This window comes from Macrobrachium nipponense, chromosome 46 (assembly GCF_015104395.2).
Source record: "Macrobrachium nipponense isolate FS-2020 chromosome 46, ASM1510439v2, whole genome shotgun sequence".
Taxonomy (NCBI): domain Eukaryota; kingdom Metazoa; phylum Arthropoda; class Malacostraca; order Decapoda; family Palaemonidae; genus Macrobrachium; species Macrobrachium nipponense.
The window spans coordinates 35,474,785-35,488,581 of record NC_061106.1 but is presented as its reverse complement, the minus strand read 5'-3'; the positions used below and the strand labels follow the sequence as shown (position 1 = coordinate 35,488,581).

The 13,797-nt window shown below is 37.3% G+C and overlaps 1 protein-coding gene across 3 annotated transcripts; it reads right to left on the bottom strand.

Moving 5' to 3' along the window:
• Window positions 1–256: 256 nt before the first annotated feature.
• Window positions 257–12,387, bottom strand: LOC135214896 (failed axon connections homolog). 3 transcript variants are annotated; one of them, XM_064249348.1, is made up of 7 exons: window positions 11,754–12,047; window positions 8,778–8,927; window positions 6,427–6,559; window positions 4,974–5,170; window positions 3,919–4,133; window positions 2,139–2,255; window positions 259–496 (listed from the first exon to the last, which is right to left on the bottom strand). In XM_064249348.1, exons 2-7 carry the CDS (start codon window positions 8,924–8,926, stop codon window positions 360–362), a joined length of 948 nt encoding a protein of 315 aa, XP_064105418.1. In that variant the 5' UTR covers window position 8,927; window positions 11,754–12,047; the 3' UTR covers window positions 259–359. The 3 variants fall into 3 exon arrangements, with proteins under 3 accessions (XP_064105419.1, XP_064105418.1, XP_064105417.1); XM_064249347.1 differs by lacking the exon at window positions 11,754–12,047 and adding an exon at window positions 12,065–12,387 and having other exon boundaries at window positions 260–496; XM_064249349.1 differs by lacking the exon at window positions 11,754–12,047 and having other exon boundaries at window positions 257–496; window positions 6,427–6,555; window positions 8,778–8,919.
• Between the last annotated feature and the right edge of the window lie 1,410 nt (window positions 12,388–13,797).

Sequence of the window (13,797 nt, the reverse complement as noted above, 5' to 3'; positions counted from 1 at the left end):
AAAAACCGATTTTTTGCTTAGGGAATTACCTGACCTTTGAAACTTACCACATGTACTTGCATTTTGTTCATAACAAAATCCTTTGAAACCTAATATTGTCAAATCACACAACTGTTAAATACTGCATGAGATTTTTAAGACAACAGACATGTGTGTAAATCAAATGTAAAGTATGTTGAGTACCTTATGTTTACCCTTTAAAGCAGTTACAAAATATTTGTACAGATACAAAATTGGTACAAAATACAATAAAAAGAAAAATATATTTTCTTTACTATTTATTTGCATTAAAACCTTTTGACGGATACAAAACATGTCCTGCAAATTTGCATGGTTTATGTTCCTGTAGAACAAGTTTCTCAAGTCTTGCAGTATGGCGGTCTAAAACTTATTTTCAGCACCTCCCCATTCTTCACAGGCTGCAAGCAATATTTCCAGTCTGGCCACAACTCTTCCTTCATGCGGTGACAGTAATCCAATAGGTTCTTATAGTCAGCTAGTGAAGAGAAAAATTTGTATTAACAACATTGCAATGATATTTTACTCAATTCAGTGAGATATATATATATATATATAGAGAGAAATATGCTGAAGGTGAAGTATACAGATACATCAAGAATGGTATATTAAATATTTATTCTCGCTTTAATTATCATTATCGTTATTTTTCTGATAAGTGATTTTTCTAGGTTACTGCATTCTGCCAGTAACATGCTGATGCTTATCATTCTTGGAGAGGAAAGCAGGTTGCAAAACTGGGTAGTTTTATTTTTGATGAATACACTATGTATACCAGTTGCAGAATACTACAGGGATAACTGAAATCATGAGTTCATCTTCATTAAGTTGTTCTTCAGAAGAAAGTTTTCTTGTGTTCAGGCTACATTTCACTCAGGTTCCTATGAGCATGATCATGCTAAAAGACAGGAGTAGACTGTCAATTGTGGCAAATTTTGCTCGTTATACAGTAGTATATGAGATGGTCAGCAGGGGGTCAAGTTTAGGCTGACCACTGATTAGCTGAGGAGGAAAATTAATGCTGGCGATTGCCTGGCGAGATTTCCATGTAAGCCAAAAATTTATGGCTTATGGTCTCACTGCTGCAGCCTTGCTGAGAAACTGGGTTGATGTGTGAAGTCATTCTTTGGTATTATGCAGTGAATATTTTGACTGGGCACTAGCCAGCTTGCTAAATCTTGTGCATTATCATGTATTTCTCATTAATGGGGCACAGTTGTTTTATATAATTAGGTTTGTTGTGCAGGCTAGTGATTATCTTAATGGCATGTTCGTCTTCTGGGTTTATTGTGCATTTTTACCTTATAGTAAAGTCGAACACTTCTTTGCAGATCAGGCTGCAGATGCTCGTGGATGTTTTATCAACAATCCAGTGCCATACTGCCATATGTATTTATTGTTAATTATCATACATAATTATTGTTTGTATGACCAACCAATACTGATATTGCAGTTATTCTTGGTGGTTTGACATCTACATACTGCAGTCAGTGGACGTCAGTTTAAACGTTATTTAAAAATGTGAGAGATGTTCTCTGTGAATTTGTGGGAAAGTTAAATTAGAATAGTTCTTCATCCAATAGTTCTTCATCAGATCATATCCTGTCTGGTCATCTTCCATAACCTCTATTTTGACGTGGGACTTTGACGACAACTTTAATTCTCAACACTTCTAAAATTAAAAGTGTCACTCAGTCTACAAAGCAGTACTAGAAATATTTCATTCTATTTACTGTAAACATGCAGTAGTACTTTCATTCAGGCACATAGTGTAGATGATGATCTAAATTCAGGAGGCTGCTGCTGTATGTACTGTACAGTCTGTAATATTTTTACCAGGTTATTATTTAGCATTTATTTTTTACAAATTCATATTTCATTCTCTTTGCTGCTTTCACATTTTAAGGAAACTTGCACATATTCAATAATAATAATAATACATATTCAATAATAATAATAATAATTACCGTAGCTTTCAAATTCATATAGGGATCTGGGTAATTATACAAAAAATATGATAAACAGCTCTGTATAATGAATAACAACTACAAATTTAGGAAGGAGCGTAATAAATATGATTCAACATACCAAAGGAATAATGGAAGTAATATTGTACTTACTCTCAATCATCTTCAAAAAAGGTGATCCCGCTGAATTCCAACAAATCTGTGCCATCATTCCAAAAATGGAACAGTCTATCTCTGTTGGTTTATTACCCAAAAAGTATGGCTGGTCACCTATGGAGGGATTGCAAAGATATGAAAATGCATTAGTGAACACATACTAAACTTTACCCCTTCATTTTAAACTCTAATTACAACTAATTAAAATTACTTAAAATATAATCTCTGGCAAAATACAGCAATATATGACCCTTTACTTTGCAGGTCAGTTCACTTTAACCCTTTCCTTAATGCGATACTTAAAGTAATCTGTGGTTGATTTGATGCTCAGTCAATATTCATGGATAAAATATACAGAAAAATAAAATTTAATGAATCGAACAACAATCACTGCAAAAGTGGCTTTACATTCATCGTTGATAGTACCAAAGATCTACATATAAGTAAACAAAATGATAACCACCTTTATGGGAAATAAGGGCACAGGTAACTTCTTAAAGGAGCCTCAGTAAGTGACTAATGTTCCACTTGACAAGAAATAAATTGTTACTGGACCCTCAATTGTGTTGTTTATATTACAGTATTTTATTAATGAGTCATCACCCAGCAAGTTCTTTGTTCCTGCCTACGTCTACAACTTTTCTCTCAACAGTTGGCTTGTGGATGGTACAAGTGAATTCACTAACTTTATAAGGGAAAAACAAGTTCATATTAATAACAATCAATAACTTTCACACCTTAATGTGTATCTAACCTCATACTTGAGATTCCTAATGAGAGTTGAATCTCTTGTTTTGTTATGTCAATCCTAAACTTTCATTCATGGTCGTGCAATTTGCTTATAGCTGATACACCAAATGTGCCTCATTAGAAAAAACGATTCAAATCAAACTTAAATCACAAAAGTGCCAAGTACAAAAATTAAAAGCCTAAAACAGAAGTGGTCATGTTTGGAATATGCACAGTGAGCAAATGACTAAAAGGACCTTGTTTTTCTCACAAGGTTCAATTTACCAAAATTATATATCTGGTGGATGTGATAACGTTTTATTTACAAATAATTTGTGAAAATACTGAATATTAATGGTACATTCCCCAAAAACCATTTAAGACAAAAAGGAAAAGAACGGAGGGAACTGCATATATTGCGTGTAAACTATGATTATATTCAATTATGCATAAACTTTTACTATTTCATAAATGTGTCTATCTTTTACTGTTTCTTCACGAGCCAAATTCATTTTTTCTTGAGCTGAACTGTATGTTAAAATAAAGAGCAAATAAATGTACTCTTTACCAACTGAATACCAAAATTTTGTCATTTACACTAACAAGCTATAAATCAACAGATAAAGTAAATTCATTAAAATATTAATAATCATCAACACTTCTTGGGCCATTTATGAATTTAATTTTTGAGAAATCTGTGACCAGGAGCTAACTTGACAAGATAAATACTGAAAAGTTATAAAAGGCAATAATTATTCATTTGCAACTCCTCAAGATCAATCCTTTTTCCTCCTTTTCCACACTACACTTCTGCCTCTTATGTCTTCGTACTGCTGCCAACCTAGTTTCTAATATTTTTTTTTCTAAACACCCAATGTTCCTACACCAAGCTGGAAGGAAGCTCTCTAATGCAGGTAAGCAAATACAACAGCATTCCGATGACATGGAGTTACATATATCTAAAGGATGGCTTTGCTTTCAGCATATATTACAGCACTTCAAAGGCAACATTACACTTGCATTTTCTAATATAGATTATGATAAATACCCAGAGATACAGAAAGTGCTTGAAGATCTTGATGCCCCATGGCAAGCACTTCAATTTCTGTATGTCTGCCAATTCCTTGCATGTAAGCTTCTAGATATAATAACTGACCTACCACAGGTCGATAAAACCAATGAAACGGCAACCAAGTACCCCAATCAGTAAGAGATGACACAGCAAATGATGGGTCAAATACCCATCGCCACATAACATTACACCTGCAGATGAATAAATGGTATCCTATATTTCTACAGCTAAAATATTCTTAAGAGGAAAAATCATTAGAAAATGGTGATTACTTACAAGAACATTATATACTAAAATTCCTCATACTAAGATCAGAATACAGTAGTTTCTGTGCAAGAATATTCATTCTTTTGTTTTAGTTTTTACGAAAATTAAGTGTCCAACCCTTAATGTTATTAATTACTTATAGTTATTCATATGTAAGTGATAGCAGAGCTATGGTGGTGGCAACTGATCCCTCTTGCTCCTCGAGCAGTTCTTTTGCCAGATGCCTCTGAAAGGGATGTGAAGGCCATTTACTAGATTTTCATGCAGCAGCCATCTGGCCCCAACACAAAAAAGAATGAGCTGGGTTCACATCTAAGATCTATCAGACCTTACAGTAATGTGCTCTGCTCATTTGTCAGGAGCTGGAAATTCTTTTTCATTATGAAAAAAACTTTAAACGGGAAACATTTGGTGACAACACAAAATAACACTGAAACTATGTTTGTACTAAGAAGTTAATTTTACTTAGATTTTACAAGTGATTTTTTTATGTTATCTATAAACAGTAATGCCATTCTACCTATTATCCTCCTTGAGAACAGATTATTTGAAGGACAAAATTCATACCAATCTTACAAACAAAAGTAAGATTTACTTGTAACTTAACACTAACTCTTTTTCAGTTTCTGGAGAATACCAAAAAATAAAATGACCCTGCTTGTATTTCCTTATGGTTTTCATGTTAGCAAGCAGTCTAAATTAAAAGCCAAGACTTGCAGTCAAAGTGTGTGTGTAAATATAAAATAATATGCATGGGAACTTACCAAAAGAAATGTTCCTCTACCATTAACCTCATTGATAGACCAAGAGCTTTATCTTCAGCAGACAGGTGACTGCTAAAGTCCTTTCCATAATGTTTACTGAGTGCCTCTATTATCAACTGGGAATCAGCCAAGTCCTTGCCATTCCATGTAATCCATGGACATTTTCCCTTTGGACCCAAAGGTTCCTCAAAATCAAGCTGAAATTGGTATTTTCCTTTAAAGCTTCTGCTTTCCTGAATTATTATATATATATATATGTCAATATTTTATAATCATATGTGTTATCTTTACATTGAAATGAGCCCAAAATGCTTGACTGTTATACAATTAAAAAAGCCCAAAATGCCTGCCTGTGTTCAAACAGCTAGAAATCCAATAGGCAATAGTTTTACGAAAAAGGCAAATCTACAAAACATCCCAATTCCTATTAACTTTTCATAATGCATTCCAGCATAGCTTTTTCTAAGTTCCCGAGTAATTTAAAGCATTTTGTTTCCTCCACATTAAAATAAATTTAAATAATAAAAAAAATTTTATGCAATCATGAAGACATCTACGGGCCCACCTTATGCTACAAGCCCTCAACACTAATTCCCTGTTACAAACAATTTAGTTAGCAGATGGGGCAATACAGTTGACCCCATGTATGAATTTAAGGGGGATACACACCACAACCAACCGTGAATAACTAAAACCACGAATACTGAAAGCCCCCCCAACAGATTTTCAGATATTTTATGCCATGGCACTTTATAAATTTCTGCAGCCAACCTTCTTAATGATGCTCGCCTTCAATGCTTAGTTCTTCAAGATATATTTTAGCCTGCATCATGACCACTGCACCGTTCAGTGGCACACGCTCCCTTCTTCGCTGTCGAATCCATTCAATCAGCACAAGATTAAAATCTTCAGTTTTTGCTCTGTGCAGTGTTTTCCTATTTTTTTTTACCAATTTATGGTCTTCACTTGGCATAAAATGTCTGATAATCTGTGGTGAAAAAGCTTCTGCTGATCATGAAGCAGCTGAAAATTTTATTGAAGGATTTGCCAAGGTAGTAGATAATGAAAAATCTTAGTCCTGAACAAATTTACAACGCAATTGAAACAGCTTTGTTCCGGCGGTGTATTCCCTAAAAAACATTGATGACAGCCGATGAGGATGCTATGCTAAGGACAGGTTAACTGTTCTTGCTTTTATTATTGATGATCTTCATTATCTTGCATTCTTTTAACAGTAGTATATTAATATAAATAATAATAATAAACTAAAATTAATAAATAACTACATATAATGAAAAAAAAAAGTAATGTTTTTTCTGCAGTAGTGATACTTGCACCTTCAATAAAATTTCAAGATGCCAACGCAAATGACCCTCCCATGAGAAAACTAAAAAAAGGTGAAAGGCAAGTCCTTAGGATAAAACAAAACTGTAATTTCAAAATTAATACCAACCTCATATGGTATTTCAGCCATTCTCAAGTAAGTCTCAAGCTTCACTACAAATGGTGACACATTCGGGCAGAATCGTCCTCGTGGGAAAAGATGCAGAACTACCACATCTTTCCCCACACTATTCCACTTCTTCCTGAGAATGTATTTATAATCACAGTACATTAATGACACTTATAACAGCTCTTTAAAATAGAAGAGTACAGTATTCATAAACTGATGAATTATAAGCAATTGTAACAGTTGATATACAGTAGTGTGAAATGGAAAAAATGCTCGTACTAAATTAAAAAAAATACTTGTTCCATAAATAGAAATGATTCATTTTACCTACTGATTAACAATGCAGCAAAAGACAAATTAGAGCATATAAATCAGCAGTGATAATGGTATGCATGGCAGTTAAGAGCAAGGACAATTTGGAGCAAAATAAATTTTTGAAGTAATTTGTATTTTTCCTAACTATACAAACCTGAGATCCTTTACATAAGGAATTATTTTTAGCGAAGCTGGAAACAGCTGTTAAACTTTCGAACAAGGTGGTCAGGAGTCCCACCTGCCTGAATTTAAACATTCCAATTTGACCTTTGGCCCAGGTATTAGATTGAGGGGTGGCATGAGGTGGACACAAAGTGTAAAGGACCGCAGGTTTGTAGTTGTGAAAAATACAAATTACTTAAAAAATCTGTCATTGCTCCTACATGGTTTACAAACCCTCGGTCCTTTACATATGGAATTATACTTCACTGAAGTTGGAAATGGCCGTTAAACTTTCGAACAAGGTGGTTAGGCAGTTAACTAACGTCTGGTAGGCAGGAGTCCTCCCTGGCCAGAGTAAACATTCCAATTCACTTTCAGCAATTGTGCTATGCAGATGTATTTTGCCGTTTTCCTTCATTTTCCTTGGTGGGATCTTTCTTGTTCTGCCCTAGTGTTGGTGGCATAGGTTGCATCCACCTCCCTTCACCTTTTGACGTAGACCTTCATGTCCTCGGCACTAGTTGCAGGGAGCATGACTGTAATCCTGAATTGCCTGGTGCTCAGTGTTCTTGGTCGCCTGCGCAGTGGGCGAAATTTATAGAAGGAAACAGTGTAGGAGAAAAGCTGTCAGCATCATTGGAAGGATATATACATCCAACTATGCCCTTGGTAGCTAATCCTTCTTACTCATTTCTTCATCCTGCCAAGCTTTCCCTTCTGACTGTTTCTCCTTTGGGAGCGATCTCTCCCTCTTAAAGACGACCTCTTCTCTGGGGACTCCACTCCCTCCGGGGGGAGGGGGGGATTTTTTTTTTCCCTTGGAGCAAGAGGAGTTTCCCTCCACTCATCCGACTTTGCTCGTTTCTTCAAGTCTGGCAGCCAAGCTCCTGGAAGCATGGATCTCCTTAGGGCTCTTGGGCTCTCCATCTGTGCAGGGCATCTTGGTACACCTGAGGCAGTTCCCGGGGTTCCCCATGCTGCGGCCACTCCGACAACAACCACAGTAACCATGATGGCTTTTTGCTAAGGTCCCCATGTCAGTGTCGATGCACTTTCCGTCTCCTGATGATCCCGGGGTGGTGGTGGTGGACCAGACTGCTGTTCATGTTCTGGCTCCCCAGTATGCAGTAACCCTGCCTCCTGCTATACCTGTGGTCCCTGTTGCTCCTGCTGTGCTTCTTGCTCCAACTATCCTGGTTGCTCCTGTCACTTGAGCTACCCCTGCTCCTGTTCCTTGGGCTGCTCATCCTTGTTGACGTATGCCCCTGCCGTGGTGTTGTCCCTCATCAACACCACAGTGCCCCATCATTCTGTCCCAAAACTCTTGGAGAGCCAGGAAGGCTGCCTTGAGTTCCAGGATGTTGATGTGGTGTCTGTCATGTTGGTTCCACACCCCTGAAGTCAGCAACTCCTTCAGGTATGCACCCCATACCTTGTTCATGAGGCAACGTGGTAAATCATAGATCCACCAGCCTTCTCAAAGATATTTTAAGCATTCCTCACTGTTGATACTGCAGACTTTGGCAATTCTGTTAACACTATGTACAATGTATTTTATTGCCAAATTATGTTTTATACTTTACATTCTCCCCATATCCTTTAGGAGTTTTCATTGTAAAGTTACATCATATTTCCAGCTAACGTCTAATATAACTACTACCATGAAATTCATCCCATCTTACAAAAGCACTTTGCTTTTTATGTCCTGATTTCTTAGTTCCTATTATTGGGTTCGTTGTTGTACCTGCCTACTTTTTTTATTTTCTATTACTAGTAAAATAAATACAGGATCCATATTTATATTCTTTTCTCCTATATACATTTTGGCCACTTGTGAAACAGGAATAACAGACACGAGTATTATGAAAACTCACCTCCTGCATTGTTTTTTATAATGCAGAATGGCTTTAACAGCACCAATAAAGATGGCTCCAGTTAAAATAAAAGGCTGTCCCTTTCTCCATACTGAAGTTAGTGACGACTTGATCTCAGTTACAAAGAAGTTACCAACAAGCATAACCATTCTGAAAAGTAATAAACCATTAATATTTTTTAGACTGTTTACCTTAATTTTTGCAGCAAAGCAGAGTGAATTTCAAGAGAACCAAAAAATACAAAACAGATAAAGATAACCTATGTGGAGAACACATCCAAGATTTTGAGAATAAATACAAATAAACAGACAACAATGATTTTATTCATCAACTGGTTTACCATTCACACTGAACACTTCTAACTCTAAGCAAATTACAAATATCAATCTTAGATACATTGCCTGGCCAGTCACACAAAATCAAAATGTGAAATTTTTTTAAGTAGTTTGTATTTTTCCTAACTACAATACAAACCTGAGGCCCTTTATATAAAGAACTACTTTCAGTAAAGCTAGAAACAACCATTAAACTTTTGAACTAGGGGGTTAGGCATTAACTACCATCTGGTATGTGGGAGTCCCGCCTGCCTGGATGTAAATATTCCAATTTTCCTTTCAGCCCAGGTATCAGACTGAGGGGTGGCATGAGGTTGGCATAAAGTGTAAAGGACATCAGGTCTGCATAGTTAGGAAAAATACAAATTACTTAAAATATCTGTCATTTGTTCCTACACAATATACAAACCCCAGCCCTTTACATAAGGAAGACTCACTTATTGGAGGGAGGAACCTGAGCTAGTCTCTGAACTGCTTCCTGGTCAATAGAGCAAGGAAGAGTAACCTCTGACATATTGAACGGAGTGTAAGAATGCATGCTCATTCTTAGACTTCTGGGCCTTTTCAAATGAGAGAGAGAATTGTAACCTCATGCAAAAATGGGCTAGGATGAATCTAAGTGTTGATGACAGTAAGGTAATTAAAAGTCCGTTGCAGTCCCCGGTTTTTACAGCAGGAGTTCCAGCCCCGGTGACGCACCGTAAGCCAAAAGTTGCTGTAACCCAAAGCATCACAATTATAATAAGAATAAACAGCACTTACAGCACTGTTATGGTGCTGTATGCACCATAAATCCAGATTACAGCGCCATAAGTCAGGTAACGATACCGTAAATCTACTTACGGCACTGAAAAATCGGTTAAATGTACTGCAAGCCTAGTGCCGTAAGTCAGGAACGACATAACCCACGGGACCGCCTGTACTACTTAAAATCCAACGTAACAATAAAATTGATCTCTCTGATGGAAGCGAGCACCGAGCGTGCCATTTCCATCGTGAACCAGGTTTGGTGAACAAATTGGTTCAAGGAAGAGAGGTCTATGACTGGTCACAACATCTTTCTTCAGCATCGCTTGAACCTCCTCCTGGAGTGTGAGATCCTTCAGCGAACTGGGAATATAGCTTACGAGATGGACCAGGTTGTTGGTGAGAGGTGGCCAGGACTTGAAGGGACATCTACTACCCAGGACTGAGCTCTATATTTGCCAATGGTTACAAGGACCGCGGCTGCGCACCTTTCTTGGCAGAGGTAGAAGAAGGGGTAATTCTGTGGGTGCCCTTTGAAGCCTAGGTCTTCTTGGGGGCTGAGAGTCAAGCCACAGCAGCATGTGCAAACCTGGAGGACTTTCCCACTGCCTGGTGGACAAGGCGGTCATTGTCTTCAGCACGTCCCTTGTCTACCACAGCACCCACCAACTCTCTGGGGAAGAGTGGCAGAACCCAGCAACAGTCCATTCTTGAGAGTCAGGTTTGCCAACAGGTTTGCCATGTGGTGGACTAGGCAGTCTTCCAAAGACGGAGAACTCTCCTGGGGTGATCAAACCCGAGGAGGTGGCAACCTTAGGTACAGTGAAGGACCACAGATCCACCCAGGTGACCACCTGGAGGGCTGCCATAATGGTGGCCTCTAGGTTTGCTGAGAGAGGAAGACCCCATCCTCAGTAAGCTGCTGTAGCGAAAGCCCTGAGCCTAAATGAACCAGGTCTGGGTCAACCTGCTTAATCAACAATGACCCCTCTGTAGGTTCGTAGAAGTGCTTCTGTCGAGGCAGAGGAGAGGGAAGAAACAGTCCTATGATTAATCTGTGTGCCATATGTGCCCACAAGTTTTATTTTTATTTTGTGTTGTCTAAGTGGCCTTACTATGGCCATCCACGCATGTATGTGTATTTTCACTTGCATATAGTACATGTATAGCCCACTTTATACATATATTGGCTACATTGTATAGTATCGTGGAGTTGAAACTACTATATATTAATTAAAAGCTACTACCTATATTTCCAACAGATACAGGTAGAAAATTGTTTGCAATAAGAAATTGACATGTAGGCCCATGTCCTGTGATTGTCTCAATATATAAGAAATTGATGTGTAGGGCTATGCCCCGTCATTACCTTAAAATATAAGAAATTGACATGTAGGCCTATGCCTTGTCATTGCCTCAGAATATACGAAATTGACATGTAGGCCTATGCCCTATCCTTGCCTCAAAATATAGGAGTTTGACGTGGAGACCTATGCCCTGTCATTGCCTCAAAATATAAGAAATTGACGTGGAGACCTATGCCCTGTCATTGCCTCAAAATATAAAAAAAATGTAGATCTACCGGTCTACGCCATGTTATTGCCTCAAAATATAAGCATTTGACGTGTAAGCCTATGCCCACCAATGCCACAAAATAGGTATTGCCTAAGAAGTTGACGTGTAGGCCTAGCCTATGCCCTGTTATTGCTTCGAAATACAAGAAATTGACGTGTAGGCCTATGCTGTCATTGCCTCAAAATACTAGGTAGTATAAGAAATTGACGTGTAGGCCTATGCTCTGTCATTGCCTCAAAATATAAGACATTGACGTGTGGCCTAGGCCTATGCCCAGTTATTGTTTTTACATGGAAGATTAAGACCAATTAGCTAATACCCTGATATCGGAAATGGATCGCTGAGGCTATGCAGGCCAACACCAATAAAAAAAAAAAAAAGCAAGATGCGTGTGTATCTATTGGCTGGGTATAGAAAAAAATCCAGAGATAAAATGATCCAAAATCTTCATAACGATATTACTAGCAAGTATAAAGCCTAGGTAAATTAATATATCTTATCGGATATATATCAACTGCATAGCTACTTAACAACTCCGGAAACTTAATTAATCCTTAAACTATTGAACTAAGCCTAATTACAGCAAAATGCGCTAAAGCTACTAGTAGATCTAGATACTAAATTACTAACATTTCTAAATTACGTGGATGAGCTCCAACTTCACTTTCAAAAGTCTGATCGTGAATAATGATTAATGAATGATGAAATTTTCACTTCCCTTGTTCCTATGCGAGCACCAAGTTACAGTCACAGTTGCGAGCACAATACACGTCCGTATTATGGTCATCATCGTCAAAAATTTCCTTATTTAGTCTTCGGTTTTAATGGCTCATTAGAATTTAGCAGTGCTGCAAATGTAATTTTTCATTTTCCCCCAGGACCTCAGTGAAAATTCCCCCAGATTCAACTAAAATCCCCCAGATTGTCATAAAACTAACATTTAGTTAAATGAAGTATATTTTAATCAAGTTTACATATCAATGGTTAATCCAAGTGCTATTCCTACTCTTCTTCTGCCTCTAAATTCATTACTATGTTATTTTCTTTCATACGTTTAATGTACTTGGCACTTGTTATTCACTTTTCTACATCACTAATTAATGTCTTGCTTGGTCCCTAATTAGTACAGTCTGGATTGTTTTTTCGTGATTGATTGTTTGGCCAAAATTCTATCAGCTACTGTTTGTGCTTTAATGAACTAGTTTTCCTAGTTTTAATGTTGTTCACTTGTGACAATATGCGCTCTACACACGCTGAGGAATGTGGTAAACACGACAGATTTGTCATAAATTCAGAAATTAGTGCAAACTTGGAATTGCCCATGTCATTTTTGATGGAACGTAAATTATATATCCCGGTATTGTGGTATGTTGTCACTTGCGACAGGTAACTCTTTAGCTGTGAGCCGATAACTTCTCCACTGATCGTCAAGTTCATTCACTTGAGCTGGCGGTGCTAAATTAGGTAAATTGCTTGCAATCCTAGTTATTGATGATGGCGAAAGAGTTACGTTTGATGCAATATCTGGATCAAGAATATTTAGCTTGGCAATTATACTGTCTTCATCAAATGGAAATCGCTTCCTTATTTGAATGCAGAGCTCGACAAGAAATTTCAAGCAGTCATTCCTGAATCTTTTCAAAATATCACTTGGTAATTGTTCATTTAATAGTTGTGTCATAGCTAGTTCTCCCAGGTAAATGTTGTCATGACTTTTGTGATTATTTTTATTACTTGGATCTATATCTGAAAGAATGGTACATACTATTTAGGAAATGAATGCAGTCGGAACTTCCGACTGCATTAATTTCCTGAATAGGATGTACCATTCTTCGTTGAGAATTTTATATTTTAATTATTTGACATCCATTTCAAAACTGTAGGCTATCTCTTAAAAATAACGTGATTTAAGCCATATATTCATCTTATTGCTTAATTCCCCCAGATTATCAACAATTTTTGCCAAATTCCCCCAGACGATCCCCATTTCCCCAAGATAGGGAATTCCCCTAGGTTTGGCAGCACTGGAATTAAGTCTGTTTATTTTAACTCTTGAACATTGCCCTTTCCTGCAACACGAAACTCAGAAAGTTAGATGTCACTAAAGTTTTTTTTATATAAAGGTGATTGTCTATTAAAACTGGCATGGCAACATCTGTTATTTGATAAAGTATCAACCTATAATTTCTACTTCACTTAATGCCTGCAATGAACCACAAAAGGTGCACTGTCAGCACTAACCTTCTACGGGACCTTATCATATTACCTGGTTGCTTAGATTGCTGCCCAGTTGTTCAACGGTCTCTGGTCGCTGAAGTAATCCATTCATATATAATTGTAGTTAGTTGAAAATTACTGAAAAT